The following is a 22,877-nucleotide window of genomic DNA, read 5'->3' on the forward strand; positions in this document are numbered from 1 at the left end:
AACAATGTTATGCCAAATGTCTAAGTCAAAGCAGTTACTATTTAGAGAAATAGCTGGAAGGTGAAGCAAACTGTTGCAAATAAAATGCTTTTGATTTTCACAGTGGTTTCAATTTCGCAACCATCAGACCTTACTTTCCGAATAGCCCCCACATATGTACAAGTTCTGCACTAGTTGGTTGTGTTCTGCTCCTAAATATATAAGCAGATATGTAAATCACACACAAATGGAATTCATTAGTGCTTTCTATGTCTATAAATTCAGTAATTAAGTACTGAAAAACAAGAATCTGAAAAATGTATTTTTTTACTTGAAACACTGTAAGCAAAGTTACACCACAATTTAAAAATATCATTTCAGTGAAGTAGGAACATGAAAAATACATGAAGCACATTGTTATTTTGTACAATATGTTTGCATATATCACAGCAGCATTACATTAATGCAAAAGTCTGTAGTAATCTCCTAAGTCTTCATCTCTTTGGATTTCAAAAAAGAAAATAGTGTTGTTTTGAAACAATTTAGAAAATTAATAAAATTATATATGGTTAATGTATTTTTTTATTTTCCTCATATACAGTGTGTATAAGAAGAAAATTATACATCTGGCAGTGCATGCATTATTTCTATAGTTCTCTGCAAGGTAACTCATACAAGTGCTGAAGTGCATGGGCTTTTATTGTATTGCTTAACCCGCAATACATCCTAACTATTTCACATCAGTACAACAGATGAAAACTTTTTCCTTTAGGCTCATTTGACTAAAAATATCAAATTATCACAGACACTCTTAATAGTAACACCTCTTTCAAGTAATATTTTGTATGATTTTGGGCTCTTAATTCAGCATATTTACTGACATTTTGCAATGTAGCAGTTAATGATGCCATTCTGTTTTTCTTTTTCCTTCCTTCTCCTCCTGCTGACTATAAAAGTCATGTTAAATTTTTTTAATACTGCATAAGTGTTGGTTTTCTATCTTCATGTGTGTTGTCTTCTAGTGAATCATCATTGCATTTCAGCCTCCTCCATCCTTATGATATGTGCTACATATAAATTTTCTTTTTATATCTCTGGGAATAGACTAAATTCACTGTGCATGATTGTTGCATAATGGTTACACCACATGCTTTCAGTGGATCACTGATTTTTGTTTATAAATGTTTCCATTAGGTGGCAGCATCAGCAGAAAAAAAGCTGCTTACTGCAGTGTCAGAATGTCTTTGAGAAATAAAGGTAATTATTGTTCACGTTTAGTAATTTTGGGCCCGAATGTGTTCTGCATGTGCTCTAATATAGTAATAAAACCGATACCATTGAATAAATGCAGGAGGGAAGTTCTGGCAAAAGAACGTAAATAATTTAGGAGTAAAGGAGACTGATCACAGAATAACAAAAGCATTGATTTTCTGGCAGGTGCACACAAAAGAGAAAGAAAACCTGATGGATCTCTTAACTCTGAACAGATCCTTTCTGGTGAGCGCACGCGCACGCGCACACAGCCAGCCAAGGAATGTTGGAGGGAAAGGTGGCAAGTGCACAGGCTGGCCATGTGCTGTAGCTGCTGGTGAGCGGCACATCATGGAGGTGACATGGAGACTTGAATTGGGAGGTTCTGATTGGAGAAATGAAGGGGAAAATGGAGAGTGAAATGCATGGGGACTATGGGTTAATGGAGAAACAGGCCAGGAGGTTTACTGGAGCAAACAATGTGTTGCAAGGATAACTCCCAGCCATGTGATTCAGAAAACCAGGTGGTGGCCAATTGGATCCTTCCCTTAATCACCAGCTTTTCTGAAGTATGCATATGGTAGTTATCCTTGGGACACATCCTGCAGTCCAGTAACCCTTCTGGCCTCAATCACTGTTACCCTACTGTATCCACATTCTCCATCCAACAGCTTCCCATTCATTCCTCCAACCACCTTCTCCCAATTCATGTCTCCATATCACCAACATGAATGCTCCCCACCAGCCCTGGCAACTGTGCATCACATGCCTAGTCCTTGGATCTGCCACCTCTCCCTCCTACATTCCTTGCCACAAAACCAGCTGCCTCTCTCCAAGCCACTACCTACCAACCCCCAACTCCTTTTCCTGCCTGCTGCCAACCCCTCTTCTTGTCTACTGCGTCTCCCTCCCTCCATGCTTCCAAAAGCTAACACGGTTTCTCTCTCTTTTGTTTGTGCCTGTCGATGACTCAACACTTCTATTTGGAGATTGGTCTCCTTTACTCTTCAACTACACTGTTGAATAAGTGACTGTTTATTGCAGCACAATACAGTGATATATTTTTTCATTGTAGCATTGGGACTACATTTGACAATGACCTCTACCTTCACACTCCTGTGGCATTGTTCTCATCCTCCGTAAGTGTTTAATATTGGGTCCTCTGAGTATGCACTGATCATCAATATAAACTTTTCATTCACAAAATGTAAGCTCAGCACTGAGGAGGATAAGGCAGCTGAAGATATCTGTACTTCATATTTTCAGAAAACTCAGTGTAATTTGAAGAAATTGTAAACATATGTTGATGATAATATTATCCTTGAATGTTTATTGACTGGTTTCAGTGTTCAAGGTACATAGAGCCGTTCAGTGCAAATGATGTCCTAATTTATTGTGAATATGAGCAAATATGTAATTTCAAACTACTGTATATTGCAGTTGACTCTCCACTGGTAATAAAAAAGTATTATAATAGAAAGTTAACTAATTCATTTAGTTCATCATCTTGTGAATTTATCAATGCCATACCATCATTTTGGTGCTACTTTACTATACATTTCTGGCTTTGTCCAGACTCAATCTTTCACTCTACAGTGGAGTGTGCACTGTTCTGAAACTTTCTTGCTGATTAAAACTGTGTGCCAGACCAGGTCTGTAACCCAAAACCATTTCTTCTGCATGCAACGTTTTTACTCACGAGTTATCCAGGCAAGACACACAATATATCCTTCTGGCTACATTCTTATCATGACTGATGTAGTCTCATACTTTTATCATGAGATATAGTTATGCAAGATTTATGAATGTAGTTTAGAAAGGATTATCATCATGTTTTGGTGAATTGGTAGATGGTTTCACAATCATTCATGTTCTCAGCATCTGACAGTACAAATTTTCAGGAGTTACACCAATGGCATTTTTTCTTTTTTCTAAAATGGATCTCTTAATAAAATATAGTGCTTTTTCCAATGAAGTGCAGAGTTGTAGTGAAGCCCACAAAATTGATTAATCAGCATATAGGCTGTGCTTCAAACCGCCCCCCCCCCCCTTTTTTTTTTTTTTTTTTTTTTTTTTTTTTTTTTTAGGAAAATTCTTCAAGGGAGCCAAACAGTCTCCAAAATACACTGCATATGGCCACCTACAGGGCATCTTATAATTCAGGTATGCTGGGAAACTAAACGTTTCACAGGACTAGATGCCAAGGTTATTTAAGACTGCTGACCATTTTGTGGTTGAAGGCTTGGTCATAGCATCAGCTAAAATAAAATGACATGGTTAGGGGCCAATTTGTCACTCTGCGGAGATGTCTCTGATAGTAATTCTGAAAAGTGGTTGGTAAACATGGTCAAAATAAAACTGATAAACTGTAGTGTGTGCGTGTAAGTGTCATTACATCAATGATCACCACCAAAACTGTAGTCTACTGATCTTTCTTCTTTTTACCTTTTGTTTTGCTTTCTGTCTGTGGTTTTTGAAAACTGTGCCTAACAATGCGTGTACAGAATACAAGTATAACAAGAGACAGAACAGTACCAAGTAGCAAAAGTGCTGTTACATCAAGCAATAGGTACTGGTAACGGGGTAGATCAACTGCAGCTGAACGCAGGTAGGGTGCACCGTTGTGCCGTATGACATATTCTGACCAGAACACTGCAGTATCCAGAGGTGTCATTGGTGTATCTTTAAATGCCCGAGACAGTTTCATTGCCCGCTCTTTATATCTGTGGAAAGAGAACAAATCTCATGTAAAATATTGTAACAGGTACTTCGTATAACACAACAAATATTTGAATGATTAATGGAAAATCTCATATAAAGATGTGAAACAAATACTAACAAATAGGTAGAGGGGCTGGCCAGTACTTACCTCAGCTCAGTACAGCCGATAGATAGAACGTAAATTTTCGGTTCTGTTTTTTGTGTATATCGGCTGTACTGAGCTGAGGTAAGTACTGGCCAGCCCCTCTATCTCTTTGTTAGTATTTGTTTCACAACAAATATTTGAAAGAATATAATCTTATGCTGTTTGACACTTTCCCTGACATATTAACTTGTTTAGTAGTTCATGAGCATCACATCAGATAATGTTAGATTATGTTGTCAAAGCCACACAATATTTCAAAGACAGCTGTTGGTCATCATCAGGTGCTTAGTAACAAATAGCTGGCTCGCTAGAAAGGTGCAGGCACCAAGATGCGGGGTGGGAGCTGTATCATCATTGGACACAAATCATCGAGGATGTCAACATCCACAGCCCCCTGGCAGAGAAATGGGCCATAGTTTTCTCATTTGCAAAGTGGAAAAAATGGGGCTGCAAGTTGCAGACCCAGCATGCAAGTACGCAGTGTGTTGGCACTTCGCTTAAGTGTCCTGGCTTTGATTCACTGTCTGTGTTCAGCCATTGGTTTCTCTCATCTGTGGCCAACAAGTGCCTTAGTTATCACCAAGGCTGGTTCCCAAGCTTTGTTAAGTTGGAATCCCATGTGTCTGTTCATCACATGATTAGTTATATGTACTGTGACCACTTCTTTAGTAATGGACTCCCAGTATGCAGAGACAGACACAGGATCTTTCTCTCTCCATAGTTCATGCTATGTCCCACATCAGACAGTATTCAGCAACAGCAGATTTTTCTGGCTGATCTAATCTGGTGTGATGTGTGTGTTCACTGCAGCTATCTTTAACAGTGTGACACATCTAGCCAATATATGATTTCCCACATTGGCATAGGATTTTATTTATTCCTGGTCTCCTTGAACCTAGGTTGTCTATTACAGAACCTTGCAAGGTTTCCACTAGCACTGGGGAGCAGAAGAGACACTGTTTCTTGAATAGATTGCTGAGCTGAAAGGACACGCCACAAACACAGGTAGAAAAAACATCCTTTTGAGTTCTCCATCCATGTGAGGTCTGTGGCTCATTTCTCCAGCAGAGGGCTCTAGGTATCATCTACAATGGTATTATAGCCCCACACTTGGTGCTTGCACTTTTCTAGTGAACCACTAGATGTATTGGTGAGCCACAACAGCAGCACATTAGTAATCACTTGTAGGTGGCAAGCAGCTATCTCTCATTGAAATATTGTGCAGCTTTAACAACCTTATCTGACATATTTTCACGTAATTTAGTCTGCAGTAGTAAAATGTATCTTAACTACACAAACTGGAGGGAAAATGTACAGAATAGTTATGATTCTTCTTCTCAAGAGAAAAGTTGATATATACTAAATGTGTGTTATTAACATAAATTACAAAATTATGCTTAAACAATTAACAGAAAAAGCATGTTAAACAGTAATACTGAGAGCATTTAATTGTTTATACACACCCATGGTCATTCAACAGAGTTTTCAGGGCTGTCAGCAGTGATTCCTTTGTAATGTTTTGGTAGGGCACTACCACACTCACTCCTCGTTTCACACAGGCTGCAACATTATTTGGCTGATCTCCAAATAGAGGCATTGCTAGCATGGGAACACCATTGTATATAGCTTCCATAGTACCCATCAAGCCTCCATGTGTCATAAATACTCTTACATTTGGATGACCTACAGACCAAAATGGAAATTCAAATGATACTTAGTCATCAGTTTAAGTCTCATATACACACACACACACACACACACAGTGCACCATATGCAAAAGTTAAGAAAATGAATTTGAAGTGCTTTATGCTTAATAATAAATTTTCAGCACTTCGAAATTGCAACTTTCTGTAGACATATCAATTTTTTTTCCTTGACTAAAATATGGATAGTAACACATACTCTGCTCTGCATATTCAGTTTTCTTGCAGTTCTTCAGATGATAAAAGTTGAATTAAGACAATCGAGACAACAGTAGGATGGCAAATCCTCACTGTGTGCACGTGTGCGTTCACACTTAAGTACTAGGTTTTCTCTGTATAAGCACACAAGCCTCTAATCACATGCATAGAGCCTCCACTGCTCTATGTCTTTTCTATATAACAGTATACAAAAAGCAATAATGATGATAAAAAGAACTTCACTGCTTGGTGTTTCAAAGCAAATAATAATTTCATGCACCACTAGGTGATATGGATCACAGTGGAGCAGGAGACGAACGTTATTCTATAAAAGAACTGCCCAATTTCAAAAATTTGTGATAGATAGCACTGTAATAGTAACAAATATATGGCTCACAATTTTAGATGAACAGTTGGAAACAGGTAGGTTTTTTAAATTAAAATACAGAACGTAGGTACGTTTGAACATTTTATTTCAGTTGTTCCAATGTGATACGTGTACCTTTGTGAACTTACTTCCGAGACCGCATGCTGTTTCAGTGTGATTACCTGTAAATACCACATTAATGCAATAAATTCTCGAAATGATGTCTATCAACCTCAATGCATTTGGCAATACGTGTAACAACATTCCTTTCAACAGCGAGTAGTTCGCCTTCCGTAATGTTCGCACATGCACTGACGATGCGCCGACGCATGTTGTCAGGCATTTCCGGTGGATCACCATAGCAAATATCCTTCAACTTTCCCCACAGAAAGGAATCTGGATACATCAGATCCAGTGAACGTGCAGGCCATGGTATGGTGCTTCGACGACCAATCCACCTGTCATGAAATATGCTATTCAATACCGCTTCAACCACATGTGAGCTATGTGCCGGACATCCATCATGTTTGAAGTACATCGCCATTCTGTTATGCAGTGAAACATCTTGTAGTAACATCAGTAGAACATTACATAGGAAATCAGCACAGACTGCACTATTTAGATTGCCATCGATAAAATGGGAACCAATTATCCTTCCTCCCATAATGCCGCACCATACATTAACCCGCCAAGGTTGCTGATGTTCCACTTATTGCAGCCATCATGGATTTTCCATTGCCCAATACTGCATATTGCGCCAGTTTACATTACCGCTGTTGGCGAATAATGCTTAGTCGCTAAATAGAACTAGTGCAAAAAATCTGTCATCCCCTAATTTCTCGTGCCCAGTGGCAGAACTGTACACAACATTCAAAGTCGTTGCCATGCAATTCCTGGTGCATATAAATATGGTACAGGTGCAATCGTTGTTTATGTAGCATTCTCAACACCGACGTTTTTGAGATTCCTGATTCTCGTGCAATTTGGTCTGCTACTGATGTGCGGATTAGCCACGACAGCAGCTAAAACACCTACTTGGGCATAATAATTTGTTGCAGGTCATGGTTGACATTTCACGTGTGGCTGAACACTTCCTGTTTCCTTAAATAAAGTAACTATCCAGTGAACAGTCCGGACACTTTGATGATGATGTCCAGGATATCAAGCAGCATACATAGCATATGCTCGTTGGGCATTTTGATCACAATAGCCATACATCAACACTATATCGACCTTTTCTGCAATTGGTAAACAGTTCATTTTAACGCGGGTAATTTATCAGGAAGCAAATACCGTCCGCACTGGCGGAATGTTGGGTGATACAATGTCCTTATACATTTGTGACTATTACAGTGTCATCTATCACAAAGCGAAAAAGGTGGTCCAACTAAAACATTCATATTTCTTTACATACTACATGAGTATGTAATAAAAAGTGGGGGTTCCTATTTAAAAACAAAACGCAGTTTGTATCCGTTTGACCTATGGCAGCACCATCTAGCGGGCTAACCACAACGCCATCTGGTTTCCCCCTTCAAGCTAGATGAGCTTCGTTCTCTGTAGCTTTTTCATTTGATGCTTATTTCACGAGACATTTGGCCCAGTCACTATTAATGGACCACCCAGTACATGATTTCCAATTCATTTTTTGTTCTTTTAACTTTCTTTACTATTGCTGCTTTGTACTTATACTCCACGTTTTTCAATGTTCCCATAATTCATCTATTTCATTGTAGCTCCCTTTTGCCTTCAACTTGTGCCTGGATTTCTTTACTTCATATTTCTAACTGTTTTCTATATATCAACCAAAATAACCAGTTTTTGAGAACATAATGTAATTGGATGGATAAAAAATCTATTCACGAAGCAGCAGCAGGAGAAAATATATACAGAGGTACGGAAATATGCAAGCTTTCAGAGCCAGTGGGTCATCCTCTTAACAGAAAATATGAAGAGGAAGGAAGAGTGGTGAAGGAAAGAGATTGGTGAGGTTCAGGAAATTGGGAGCATTCAGGAAAGCTGCACAAAATCCCAGGTCAGGGGAGACTTACCAGATGGGATGAGAAGGAAGACTGATTATTTAGGACTGCTTCACATGAGATTTAAAAACCTTAGAGCTTAAACGTGAAAGATGTGGTAATAAACAAGACAGATTACTGACAAAACATTGTGCACAATTTAATAAGGTCAGAATGCTAAGTAAATTGTATGTGGTAGATATGGGGGTGTGGGGAAAAATATATCAGAAAATAAAAGATATAGAAAACTAAAGTGATGTGAAGGAAGGAATAGATACTCTGAAGAAATGCTGAGACTGAAGGAAAACTAAGGTTCCACATTCTGTTTCTTGAAACCTGATTGCCACTGGGAGTTACCCCCCAAAGGCCTAACACTGAAAGTCCCTATTTCTGAATGTAATCCTACTCTACACCACTTCCTTTTATAGTTTCCATACAGCCATCTGTACCACTTAACCAGCTAATGTGACCTACATGCCTCTTCTGTCATTTCCACTCCACCAGACTACTATCCTCCTACAAATCCAGCAGTTATCTGCCCCTCATATTTCCTTGGGTGGTATCAACCCCCCAGCTGAACTTCAGATTGCAACAATAGGCTAGACTTGACCTCAAAAAGCTATCCTACCTTCTAACTACCTTAACAGTGTTGTTTCCCTTCCCATATCTCTCCAGCTCTCTAGAACAACCACACCAACAACCACCACTCCTGTCCTACAAATCGAGCTTAACCAACCTTCTCATAATCGAAAGAACCAGTCACGACAGTGCAGTGCTCTCGGCCACTCATCTAAGGCACTGTCTCATTTTGAATTTCTTTATTATCTAAGGGCCTCATATTCATCCCTAAACTTCAATGTAACCATGCTTCTTTGGTGAAGGACCTACTTTCCTTCACATGTAATGTCAACTGGAAATATCACTTTGCAAACCCAATCCCAAAACATTTTGAGCAGTAAACCTGATATTGAACCCTGCCTTGAACAGTGCTGACCACGATCCTGACTTTATCCACCACCGCTACCTTACAATCCTTCCAGGAATTCCTAACATTTAGCACTACTTCACAGCCCTTCATCAGGTCCCTGCAAAATGACCCTAACAAGTCCTCTGCAGAACTTTAGGCTCTTCATTCCCTAAAAACTGACTCCCTCATTATCTTCCTGGTTGACAAGGGATCTACCACTGTGGTACTTGACTGAGGGAGTATGTAAGCGAGGATCTGTGCCAGCAGCCCGACATCTCTACATTCAATATCTGCCCTCATGATCCCATTCCTACAATACAAACTGACCTAGAGTCTCTCCTTAAGATCTCAGGCACCTCACAAGAATGTACACCTCAATCCATAGAAAGTCTTATCACACTCAAATCACAAACCCCCACCTTTTGCCTTCTTCCTAAGATCCACAAACTGAAACATCCTGGCCGTCCCAAAGTTGCTGGCTTCAAAGAACCCACTGAATGTATATCTGCTGTACTTGACCAACTCCTGCAACCTATTGTATAAAGACTTCCCTCTTATATTAAAGACACCAGCCAATTTTTAGATCATCCACAACGTGCACCACTCCCACCACACACCTTGCTTATCACCACTGATGCAACCTCCATTTGTACCAACATCCCAAATTGTATGTAGTATGTTTGCTGCTGAACATTTCTTCAATCAGCACCCACCTGATTCCAACCCTATAATGTCCATTAATCAACGTTATGCTTACCAACAACTACTTCACCTTCGAAGGGCAGACATACAAACAGTTCAGGCATGTGGCCACGGGAACCAGAATGGCTCCTTCCTAAGCCACCCCTTTCCTGAGTCACTGGGAGGGGGCTTTCCTGGGATCTATAAGCCATAGCCTCTAGTTTGGCTTAGATACATTCATGACATCTTTGCCATATGGACTCATGATGAGGTTGATCTGTTGAAATTCTTGGAATCTCTAAATACATTCTCCCAAATAAATTTCATATGGTCCTATTCTAAATCCTCTGCACTTTCCTTCATGTTGACCTCATCCTCACCGAGGGTAAGCTACATACTTTGCACATTAAACCTGTTAAGAACAGTACTTACATTTTGACAGTTGCCATCTTTCCCATTTCAAATTTTCCCTCCCAAACAACCTTGGCATTTGAGGCAAACATTTGCTCAGATGCAGACTCTTTACAGCAGAACAGCATCATTCTCACCTCAGCCTTCACTGGATGTAATTACCCCACCAGCCTAGTTCAAAAGCAGATTTCCTTGGCCATTGTGTCCAATCTTGATAGTGAAGATCCCTCCATAAATAACTTAGGAGTAGACCACTTGTTACTCAGTATTATGTATTAATCAGCTTCTTAAAATCATGTCCTGCAATGAGGTCCATCTGTGACATTTTGCCCACCGCAACTAGAATAGCTTTTCGTCACCCTCCCAATTTCTACGATATCCTTGTCAGTCCCTACACTACTCCTGCACCCAGTTCCCTACTCTATGGCTCCTACCTTGTGAAATGACACATTGTGTACCAGCTTTTATGTAAACTCTTGTTATGATGAATGGACATAGCCAGAGGGTGTATACTGACAAGACATTATGCTGTTGCAGAACATGCTCTACAACATGATCCAGATTCTGCCCCCAAGATACCATCTTCTTAGAGCTCCACAGTTGGGAACAGGTGTTGCAACAAGTCCTTGGTTCTCACCACCCATCTGGCCTTAATTTACATTAATTTCTTCGGTCTCTGAATTTTTTTCTCAGTAACTGTTCCCTTCTTCACTCCCCTTTAGTTTTCTATATTTGACCAGTATTTCTCTTTATCACTTTAATTTGGGTCAGAGTTCTCCCTAAAGTCTTGTTCTGACATGACACTGTGCACTGTTCCATAAATCAATACACTGCAGTAATGTTCATCATGTTCCCTTGAAGTCTTCTATTTCTCATACACTGTGAGCTGACGTTTAAGTTTTACTGTAGAAATCAGAAGTTTTTTTTTTACTTATGCCATAGGGCAGACATACACTATGTGATGAAAAGTATCCGGACACCTGGCAGAAAATGACTTAAAAGTTCGTGGGGTGCTCCATTAGTAATGCTGGAATTCAATATGGTGTTGGCCCATCCTTAGCTTTGATGACATCTTCCACTCTCACAGACATACATTCAATCAGGTGCTGAAAAGTTTCTCGGGGAATGGCAGCCTGTTCTTCACAGAGTGCAGCACTGAGGAGAGGTATCTATGTCTGTCAGTGAGGTCTGGCATGAAGTCGGCGTTCCAAAACATCCCAAAGGTGTTCTTTAGGGTTCAGGTCAGACTCTGCACTGTGCGTGTCCTTTCACATTTCCATTTCCCTATTACATAGGAGACAGTGGACCTATGGTTGTTTAGAAGTGTGGGAATCTCATGTACAGACATATGACAAGTGGCAATGACTACTGAGGTTGCTGATATGGAGTACCTGGCAGTAAGTGGCAGCACAATGCACCTTACATGAAAAATGTGTATTTTTCAGGGTGTCCAGATACTTTTGATCAAACAGCGTACATTCACTTATGTTCAGAAAAACTTAACACCTTGAATGACTAGAGATAGGATGTTCATATTCACAGGACATCTACATTAGTATATTTTGCAGAAATGATTAGCGTTTCAGTAACCTCGGTTCAGCAGGTGTCCTGTCACCTAGGCGGCACAGGGTCTGCCATGGCCCCTTATATACTACTGGCCATGAAAATTGAAAATTGCTACACCATGAAGATGTGCTACAGATGCGAAATTTAACAAACAGAAAGAAGATGCTGTGATATGCAAATGATTTGCTTTTCAGAGCATTCACACAAGGTTGGCACCGATGGCAACACCTACAGTGTGCTGACATGAGGAAAGTTTCCAGCCGATTTCTCATACACAAACAGCAGTTGACCAGCATTGCCAGGTGAAATGATGTTTTGAAGCCTCGTGTAAGGAGGAGAAATGCGTACCATCATGTTTCCAACTTTGATGGAGGTTGGATTGTAGCCTGTTGGGATTGCAGTTTATCATATCGCAACATTGCTGCTCGCGTTGGTTGAGATCCAATGACTGTTAACAGAAAATGGAATCGGTGGGTTCAGGAGGGTAATACGGAACACCATGCTGGGTCCCAACGGCCTCTTATCACTAGCAGTCGAGATGACAGGCATCTTATCTGCATGACTAACGGATCGTGCAGCCACGTCTCAATCCCTGAGTCAACAGACGGGGACTTTTGCAAGACAAGAACCATCTGCACCAACAGTTCAATGAAGTTTGCAGCAGCATGGACTATCAGCTCGGTAACCATGGCTTTGGTTAGCTTTGACGTTGCATCACAGACAGGAGCACCTGCAATGGTGTACTCAACGACGAAACTGGGTGCACGGATGGCAAAACGTCATTTTTTTGGATGAATCCATGTTCTGATCATGATGGTCGCATTCGTGTTTGGTGACATCATGGCGAATGCACATTGGAAGTGTGTATTCGTCATCGCCATACTGGCGTATCACCCGGCATGATGGTATGGGATGCCATTGGTTACACATCTCGGTCACCTCTTGTTCGCATTGACAGCACTTTGAACAGTGGAGGTTACATTTTAGATGTGTTAAGAGCTGTGACTCTACCCTTCATTTGATCCCTGCAAAACCCTACATTTCAGCAGGATAATGCACGACTGCATGTTGCATGTCCTGTATGGGCCTTTCTGGATACAGAAAATGTTTGACTGCTGCTCTGGCCAGCACATTCTCAAATCTCTTACCAATTGAAAACGTCTGGTCAATGGTGGCCAAGCAACTGGCTCATCACAATACACCAGTCACTACTCTTGATGAACTGTGGTATTGTGTTGAAGCTGCATGGGCAGCTGTACCTGTACACATCATCGAAGCTCTTTTTGACTCAATGCCCAGGCGTATCAAGGCCTTTATTATGGCCAGAGGTGGTTGGTCTGGGTACTGATTTCTCAGGATCTATGCACCCAAATTACGTGAAAATGAAATCACATGTGAGTTCTAGTATAATATATTTGTCCAATGAATACCCATTTATCATCTGCATTTCTTCTTGGTGTAGCAATTTTAATGGCCAGTAGTGTAACTTGTTCCATCTGTGATGCCATTCACATGTATGAGTCTAGTGCCATCCTGTGATATAGCCATCCATGTTTCATTCACCTGGTTCAAAATTTCATCTGTGGTATTTGGCATTGGGTCACAATGCTGCAACTGTCACTTCACTATATTCCACACATTTTAGATCAGTGACAAGCCTTGCCATCTGACAGGGCAGGAAAAAAAGACTGACATCTTGTGACATCAAGAAGGCATGTCTTGACATTAAGAAGGCACATCTTCATGCAGTAACACGTTGTCGTGCATTGTCTTGCTGAAAAATGGCATCTGGGGTGTTGTGTGGGAAGGGTATGGCTTTGAGTCGCAGGATGTCATTCACATATGTCACTGGTCACAGTACCTTGGACACACACCAATGGTTATTTGTGGTTGTACCCAATAGCACTCCACATCATAAGGCCTTGAGTTGCTGCTGTATGCCCTGTGCGAATACAGCCACTAATGACCCCCCCCCCCCCCCCCCCCCCGTCTGTGCCAAACCAAAGTAAGGCCATCATTTTTAAACAAACACAATGTGGATTCTTCCAAAAACACCATCTGGTGCCATTCCTGTTTCCAGTGACTGTTCCATATGCTACTGCCGTCTGGCATGTTTCTGCATGTTCGTCAAAGGTCGGCAGAGTAGTGGACGATGCACACACAACCCGTGCCATAATAAATGGCATGGACTGTCACCACTGATAATGTACAATGTGTTACACAGTTCTGCAGCTGTGCCAGAGCCAAGGAGGGTGCAGATCTGCTCTGCAATGTCATTCGGATGAGGTGTCAATCTTCTCCGGTGGGGGGGTTAGAAACCTAACCCATCTTGTCACGTTCTATGGCCCACTGTGAACCATTCTGTACACTCCTGTTGCACTACCAAAACACTTCATCCCACAAGAGCAGCAGCTTCCCAGATGGCTGCATCACATTCTCTCATGCCAATAATGCGCCCTCTTTCAAACTAACCGATTTGACTGTGCAGTTCATGCATACATCTACAAGACATCCTGCACATCTGTTCAAGTCACACTGATCCATTACTTTTGGTTTTAGAGTGGCAACGAGAGCTGCAGGCACATTTTACTGGTAGATGTTGTGCCATCATATTGATGTTGACCTTGAACCCACAGGCTAACATGGTTCAAATGCTGATCGTTTCTGCAGAACGTAGTAATGTACATATACTGTGCTTGTCTGTGGCTCAGCGATCATCTTCACAGTGAGCTGCTACCTATCCTCACATGAGTGGACTTCCACAATGGGCCAAAACCATGGGCCATTTCTGTGGCAGTCTCTAATGGATCAAGCCTGCTGATGTAAAGACCATAGTTTCCCAGCCTGCCCATCTGAAGTCCATAGTTTCCCACTAACATGCGGGCCCTGCCTGTCAGAGCTAGTCTCACCGATCTGCCCACAGGCTGGCTGTGTGGCTGTGTGTGTGTGTGTGTGTGTGTGTGTGTGTGTGTGTGTGTGTGTGTGTGTGTGTGGCAGATTTTCGTGATTTATCCATGGGCCCAGGACTGTGGTGCTCCTAGGCAGGCCAGAGGCCACGGATGATGGATTTCAGATTTCAGGAATTGCGAATGTCTCACTGCAAGTACATTGTTACAGTGTAGCATTTTATAGACATTTTATTTATTATAGTACATTTTGGCATTTCAGAAAGTAGTTTATACATTAAAAAGTATGGATAATAACATAGAAGAAAATTGTGGCAGTCGCTGGCAGTTTGTACACTGTCTACTCATGTATTTCTTGAAAGAAATAGATTAATTGATGTAACATAGTGGGTAATAACCAGCAATAATGAACACTGTAGAACCAACATTTTATTGGCGGTCACCTATTTTTTCTGAGGTTATTTCTGAAAGCAGTGAAGGTATTTTAAATCTGTCTTGTGACTCCAACAAAATGCATATTTTTGTCACCAAATGTGTTTCGCTTTGTTGAAATAAAATAACATCAGTGGTCTTAAGCAAACACATATACCATTTGGCTTGCTTTCTCCATATAAAAACAGTTCCTTGTTAAAGATGTTGATGTTAGTACTGAAGATTTTTGCTCACACGTTTAGGAAGTCAGAAGTCCTTTTTTTGTCAACTTATGTCTTTACTTACCCTTGAGATCTCAAAATTTGTCACAGAAAAATGCTAAAACTTGTCCGGAAATCAGGGAAATATCAAGGAATTTCATGTGGGGAAACTTGTGGCAACCCTGGGAGAACTGCTAAATTGATTTTCTCTACTTTTTATTTGGGATGTTCAAGTTGCAGTTGGTGCAGTTGGACATTGTTCTTGACTGTACTTTAGACCACAGTCATTGTAACAGAAACGCGAATAAAACTCATTGGCCTTACTGGATATTTCTGTTTCCAGGTCATACCATGGCAGCTGGTGACATTGTGTCTTTGAATGAGGAACTTCCTCAGTGCCAGCTAGCTCAAGAAACACATTGGCTGAGCAAACTTATTCTGCCTATCACTAGTCTAATGGAGAATTTGCAACATAATGTAATACATTTGGCAAATATTTAACCATCTTTTTGCTTCCAACAGGAACTGCAGCTTACTTCACCATTTACGTTGGGAATTCTCCATCTTAGCCATCACTGATACAATAAGGGAGCACTGTCTGAAGCAGTTGTATACCAGCTTAGTTGTAAAGTGTTTGCCCATCGAACAGAAGCCTGCAGTAGTTTTTGGTTCTAATCTTAATGGAAACAAGATTGATTCTGTACCCTGTAGATGAAAAGATGAAAAACTTGCTGAATTGCACACTTTATATATGATTTTTTTTCTTCTGTTGATTGTATTGACTTAATGATTTATTAACTTGGTTTTGTTATGTATTTACCCCTGTTGCCACATTTGCACAGTTCCACGGTAGTCCTGTAATGCTACTTTAGTGTGACTGGACTAAACACAGACACAGACTTTTGTGAAGCTTATAGTGAGTATTATCTTGCTAATATGTGAGAATTTAGGATACCTTGATTTAAGAAAGGCATTTTTGTAACATTATCGTAAGTTTTAATTCATTTGTATTAGTACAGTGCATACTAAATAGCATTTTTTCGTTAGTTTATTGAACACAGCAGATAAACTTATGAGATGAATTAATCAGCAGCAATACAGTCTCCCACATCATTTAGATCGTTGGTTCGGGGGGCGGACCAAACTGCTAGGTCATCAATCTCTTGTTCCAATTAAAATAACTCCACAAGGATTGGAGTAAAACCGTCAAGACATACAAAACAACTGTAAGAAAGGAGAAAACCACAAGAATGACAGAAGGGCAAACAAACACTAAACTGGACATAATCGGACAATAAAACTGCAGAGAGATCAAAACAAGAGCAGATTACCAAGGATGGGTGACCATGAGAATAAAAAGGAGCCAGCCACTCTCCAACACATTAAAACCTCCACCCTAAAAGCACTAGAGTGCAGAGGGACAATAGACATGTGCTAAAACAGATCAAATTATAAAACCCACCCTCACGAATAAAATGTAAAACTAAAGCTGCTGTTGAGGCATTGTCACCCAACGCCGAAGGTAGGGTGCTGGGAAAGTTAGAAGTCCGCTGCAGAGCAGCTAAAAGTGGGCAGTCCAGCAGGAGGTGCACAACCGTCATTTGTGAGCCACACCGATACTGAGGTGGGTCCCTGCGATGCAGGAGGTAACCATGCGTTAGCCAAGTATGGCCAATGCGGAACCGGCAGAGGATAACTTTATTCCTTGTGAGATGACCACAAGGAAGACTTCCACATTGCCTGGGATTCAAAAAGAGTCATGTGATCCACACAAACAACACTGAATGATGGGACCATTCCAGGGCAGAGATGGACTCTCGAATGGATGCCACCAAAGGATTTCGAGGGTAGCACTGGTAAATAATTTTACACTGCTTTAGTAGTCAGTACGCAGTAGAAATGACTCGCCAGGGCACGAGCGGATGTGCACAAGAGCATGAGATACGGTCACCAGCTCTGCTGTGAAAACACTGCAGCGATCTGGGAAGGAGTGCTGTTCAATATGTCCTCCAAGAACATACCCAAAGCCTATGGGACAATCAGCCATTGAGCCATCTGTGTAAACCACTTCATGGCCCCAGTACATGTTGAGAATTGAGAGGAAGTGATAGTGAAGAGCTGCAGGGTTAATGGAGTCCTTAGGGTGATGCATAATCTCCAGAAGGATCTGTGGCTTAGGTGTACAACATGGAGGTGTACATGAATGGGCCTTGAGGAGAGGTGGTAATGGGAAGGACTCCAGTTCAGAAAGAAGGGACCAGATGCAAACCACAATCTTAAGACAGTAAAGGCTTCCCAGTCTGCCTTGTTTAAAGCCCATCTGGGAAGACATCCATAGGCATGATGCCGGGGTAGTGATAGAAAGATGGAGAAGTGGTCACAACCACACAGGTTGTCATGTGCTCTCCAATGGGCAGATGGGAGAAGGCCAGGACTGCACACCTAGAGATCAATGGCCACGTATGTGCCATGTGCCACACTGAAATGTGTGGGGGTAGCCACACTGAAATGTATGGAGGCACCTGTATTTTAGAGGCAGAGGTTGAGTTGAGACAGTAAATTTACAACCTCCATACCTCAGCCAGTAAGCATGACACCATCCCACAAGGTGTTACGTGCATTAAAATCTCCCAAAGGTAGTAGAGGTTTAGGGAGTTGATCAATCAGTGCAGCCAATATATTCAGGGCTACTGCGCAATTTAGAGGAAGATATTCATTGCAGACAGTTGTTCCTGTGTTATCCTTATCCTGACAGCCATAGCTTCAGGAGGGAATTGAAGGGGCACAGGTTCACTACATACTGACTTCAGATCATAGACGCAAACTCATCTGACACTGTATTATAGTTGCTACGGTTCTTGTAATATCCACTGTAGCCACAGGGGGCAGGGGTTCGCATTGCCAGGAACAAGGTTTGCTGGAGGGAAATGCAGAAGACAGATGTAAAGCTTAACAGTTGCCATAGCTCAGCTAGGTGGTGGAAAAAACTGTCACAATTTCACTGGAGAATGACGAGATAGTGAGACTGGGAAGGCATGAAACACTCAATGAGGCAGTCTATGCCTCAGGGTCACCTGCTGCCACCAGATGGGTACCTGTGCGATCAATATCTAATGTGTCCGAGGGTCCAGCGAGATCTAGGTCCTCCGTGGATGCCAGAATCTCCACTTCATCCTCAGCCACAGAGCTTATAGGTAGTGGTGGTGTGGGTGCCATTGCAGTGCCTTGGTTCTTGTGGGTCTCTTTCTTTTTAGGTTTCTCTTGCTGCTCCTTAGGTTTGCCCAGTTGGGAGGACTTCACTGATCAGTCTCTCAGGGACTGGGGAGGACCGTGAAGCTCTACAACCAGCTGCCTGCTGCCTGCAGTTGCTTCAGCCACTGGCAGGTGTCAGCTTCGCCACTGGTAGGAACCTGGGAAGGGAGTGTCCCAAGGGATCCCTTCCTGGCGAGAGGAACTGAAGATGACTTACACTCCTCTGGCTGGGAAGTGGGGACTGATGTCCCTGATTAATTTTTTTTTTACTTCTTCTTTGGGGGGGGGGGGGGGGGGGTTGCTCCTGAAGTGGGTTGTGCAGGAGCAACAGAGAGGGAAGTGTCCCCCCACAATCAAGGGAGCAGATGGAGTCCAACGGCTCTGAGAGCCAAGTGTACGCGGCAGAACAGAAAATGGTAGAACCGTAGTCATAGCGGCGGCATAGGTTGACATCATATGCACAGGATGCAGCCTCTCATATTTTCTCTTAGACTCAGTAGGTCAGTTGGTCCAGGGTCTTATATTCCATTATTTTTCTTTCTTTCTGGAGAATCCTGCAGTCTGGCAAGCAAGGTGAATAGTGCTCTCTGCAGTTGACCCAGATCGGAGGCAGGGCACAGGGAGTATTTGGATGTGAAGAACATCCATAATCCTGGCAGGTGAACTGTAAGTGCAGCAGGAAGACATTTGTCTTAACTTCCAGCACTTAAAGCACTGCATCAGGGGAGGGATATATGGCGTGACATCACAGTGGTAGACCATCCATCACCTTGACCTTCTTGGGTAATGTGTCACCCTCGAAGGCCAAGATGAAGGCACCAATGGCAACCTGATTATCCCTCCGACCCCGGTGGATGTGCCAGATGAAATGGACACCTCACTGCTCTAAATTGGTGCGCAGCTCATCGTCAGACTGCAAAAGAAGATCCCTCTGAAATATCATACCCTGGACCATATTTAAGCTCTTATGGGACATTATTGAAACAGAAATATCCCCCAGGTTGTCACAGGTGAGTAGTGCCCATGACTGGGCAGAGGATGCTGTCTTTATCAAGACTGACCCTGACCGAATTTTGGACAAGCCCTCCACTTCCCCAAACTTGTCCTCTAAATGCTCCACAAAAAATGGAGGTTTCATTGACAAAGATTCCCAACAACTCTCATACATACGAGGTACCAGTGTGAGCAAGCTTCGCTGCCATCCTTAGCCTGTCATTCCTCCCATGGCCAAGGGGTGGGGAATGATTTGGGGTCATATTTCTTAGCATTGAAGTTAAACCTTGATTGTTTAGAGACTGCTGGTGTGTGACCACCAGCAAGAGATGATGTACTAAGCTTCGAGGTGTGTCATCCACCTTGATGCCACCCACTCTGACCAGGGGCCCTCTCCATGGACACCACCCAGCCACAGCAAAAGCCACCTTCCCGAATGGCCACTGCTGGGAGTCCCGATGCCCCAGGGGGATGGGCACCTCCTACTTGGCGTACGTCGGGAGTTAACAGTGCAGGCATCAGCAGTGCAATCCCTGTGGGGTCAGGGGGCTGCAAGCAACAGGATACATGGCAGCCCCACCACAATGGACTGCCTACTGTGCTGGATATCAGGTACAAAACAGTCCATTAGCACTGTCAGCGCAGAAAACGATAATGCACAGTGGATGGAGGAAAATGCACCCAGGAGGCTGACCCTGCCCAACAGCTGGAGAATGGGCAGAAGTGCAGATCCACATCAATGAAGGATGTGAGAGGTCTCAGTACATGATGGACATGATGCACCATGTAAGGTGCCCTTCTCAAATTGGAAGAATGGAGATCAAAACCTACACGGGACCATCACATAAAGGCCGAAGCATGTGAGACTCCTTTTAGTCACCTCTTATGACAGGCAGGAATACCTTGGGCCTATTCTAATCCCTGGACCCAGAGGGATCATCATTTAGAACTGACATTTCCCTGATAGTTTTCTTGACTTCATGCTTTTAGACAATATATTGGTGGCACTTCATCTCCTTGGATGTTGTGTTGTTTCAATAGACAGTAATGCTGGGCAGTTCAGTGTAATGAAGAGGCAAGGGGTCTCTCAAATTCTGTCACTGACTGTACCAACAGCCTTTCTGTGGTAGCTTCTCTTGACTTGATGAGTACAACATTGGTGCATAGTTTTGTAGTCTTTAAGAGAAATAACGTTTTAGGAGCTAAGAACAACTATATCACAAAATTCAAGAAATTTTAACAAAATGTGTCCAAATTATTTTGAGAGCATTTGTTTTATATAAAAGATAATACTTTATCTTTTTGGGAGTAAGTGATTTTAGATCAGTCAAATATCTCACAAAATTTCAAACACAATCAGGTCTAAATTGAGTTGCCAAAGAAAAAGTTTTGTCTGTACACATAAAATTATTCACAGAAGTGGCAGACAGAATGGGAAACCAGACAACAGAAAAAAATCATTAAGATGAAACTGAGTATGAGAAAATAAATGCTTAATGAGCAGCTCAAAGTTCGCTCTGTAAGTAAAATTACAACTACACTGGGAAAAACAAGTTCCACCATTCACTGTAATGTTTAAATTCTGCATGAATGAATTTATTACAATTTGGTTTTATATGTATAATGGTCCAAAAGAGATAAGTAGGTACAAGGTAGCTCGACCTTACAGTTGACAGAAGAAGCATACAATATGGTTTTACAATGGAAATTATGATTTGTTTCCCCCTAGTATTCAAGGAAAACTAGAACTCATAAAATTGCTGGCCTGCAGTTATGGAACTACATGATCCAGATGACTGAATGCACTACACTTTGCCTTGGTGTAATTAAAATTTAATTTGAGAAAAATGACCATTTTCTAATTTAACATTTTTTAATTTAGCCAAATGATACTATCATTACTGAAAATGATTTTGCATTTGGAGGAAAGAATTTGCTAATATGAGACAGCTAGATTCTGATTAAATTAAGTGCTCAGCTTTGTTAGGAAGTATCAGAACTTAGTCCTCCCAGTATCTGAGGCACAGAGCATGACAATAAAACATTGTCAAGAATCCTTGATTTTGGAAGTGTTAATTTCAAGTTTGGGTGTATGTGCTTGTGGGGCAATAATATTTGAAGTTTAGTAGCTGTTTCATCTATATTAATATGATTACTTTCTTTGCAAAATTCTCTTTCATTCATTCTAATTAATTGTCCTTCAAACCAAGCAGCATTACTATGAGGCTAGGTTTCAAACACTGATGGCCAATTCCTGATTTTCGATACCATGGGTATCCTAATATGTGACAGTATTGCATATTGGGACACACTATCTCTTATACCTTCAGCCTGTCATGCTAGTAGCTCATACTTTTACTAAATGGTTTGACAATTTTATGAATTTTTAGAAGCCATTTGTTGGTGATCTTGATGTGCTAATACTTTATAGGCATAGGACACAAAGCAAGAGAAAACCACGTCCACATCACCTCCACGTCCACATCATTACTCCATTCAGCACACAAAATGCAGCCTCTTGGGTGGAATTCTTGGTCCCCTTTAAAATGGGTCATCTCCAAGAAATGGAAACCTTGTGAATAAATAACCTAGGCAATCTCATTTATAATTACAAGGTTATTTGGAGTGGTCTACTTGAGAGCAAGAAAAATAAAAAAATGCTCTGAATGTACTTTTCCCCGATAACAGGGGTATACTTAAGAGGCAATGACTATTCAGTACCCCAGGAGTTTGACCTACAAGATGCAAACAACTGAGTAAATATGAGGGCAAAAGATATCCAGCCAGGTACAAAAATCAGCAAGTCACATGAAGAGCCATCAGCGATAGTAAATTAGCACAGTCAATCTGTTGAGTAGTTAATATATTCTCCATGACCTTTGAAATAATTCAAAGAAAACGCTGCTGTAGAATCAAGGGAGACTGAAGCGAAAGTTTTGTTCATGAAAAGAAAAAAAGGAGGAGGGGAGGCGAGGGGGGGGGGGGGGGGATTGGAGAGAGAGAGAGAGAGAGAGAGAGAGAGAGAGAGAGAGAGACAGGTAACAATCTTCCAGTCATTCGGAGTCTGATACGAACTTAACTGAGAAC

At 41.6% G+C, this 22,877-nt stretch overlaps 1 protein-coding gene across 1 annotated transcript in view; it reads right to left on the minus strand.

Moving 5' to 3' along the window:
• Positions 1–272: 272 nt before the first annotated feature.
• The window catches only part of LOC126482315 (UDP-glycosyltransferase UGT5-like), a 165,894-nt gene continuing 143,289 nt past the window's right edge, over positions 273–22,877 (minus strand). The window contains exons 4-5 of the mRNA XM_050106354.1: positions 5,560–5,779; positions 273–3,953 (exon numbers count right to left, since the gene is read on the minus strand). Coding sequence (XP_049962311.1) covers positions 3,653–3,953; positions 5,560–5,779 — 521 coding nt within the window. The 3' untranslated portion in view covers positions 273–3,652. The remainder of the gene's footprint in view (positions 3,954–5,559; positions 5,780–22,877) is intronic.

The sequence above is a fragment of the Schistocerca serialis genome, chromosome 5 (genome assembly GCF_023864345.2).
Source record: "Schistocerca serialis cubense isolate TAMUIC-IGC-003099 chromosome 5, iqSchSeri2.2, whole genome shotgun sequence".
NCBI classification, from domain to species: domain Eukaryota; kingdom Metazoa; phylum Arthropoda; class Insecta; order Orthoptera; family Acrididae; genus Schistocerca; species Schistocerca serialis.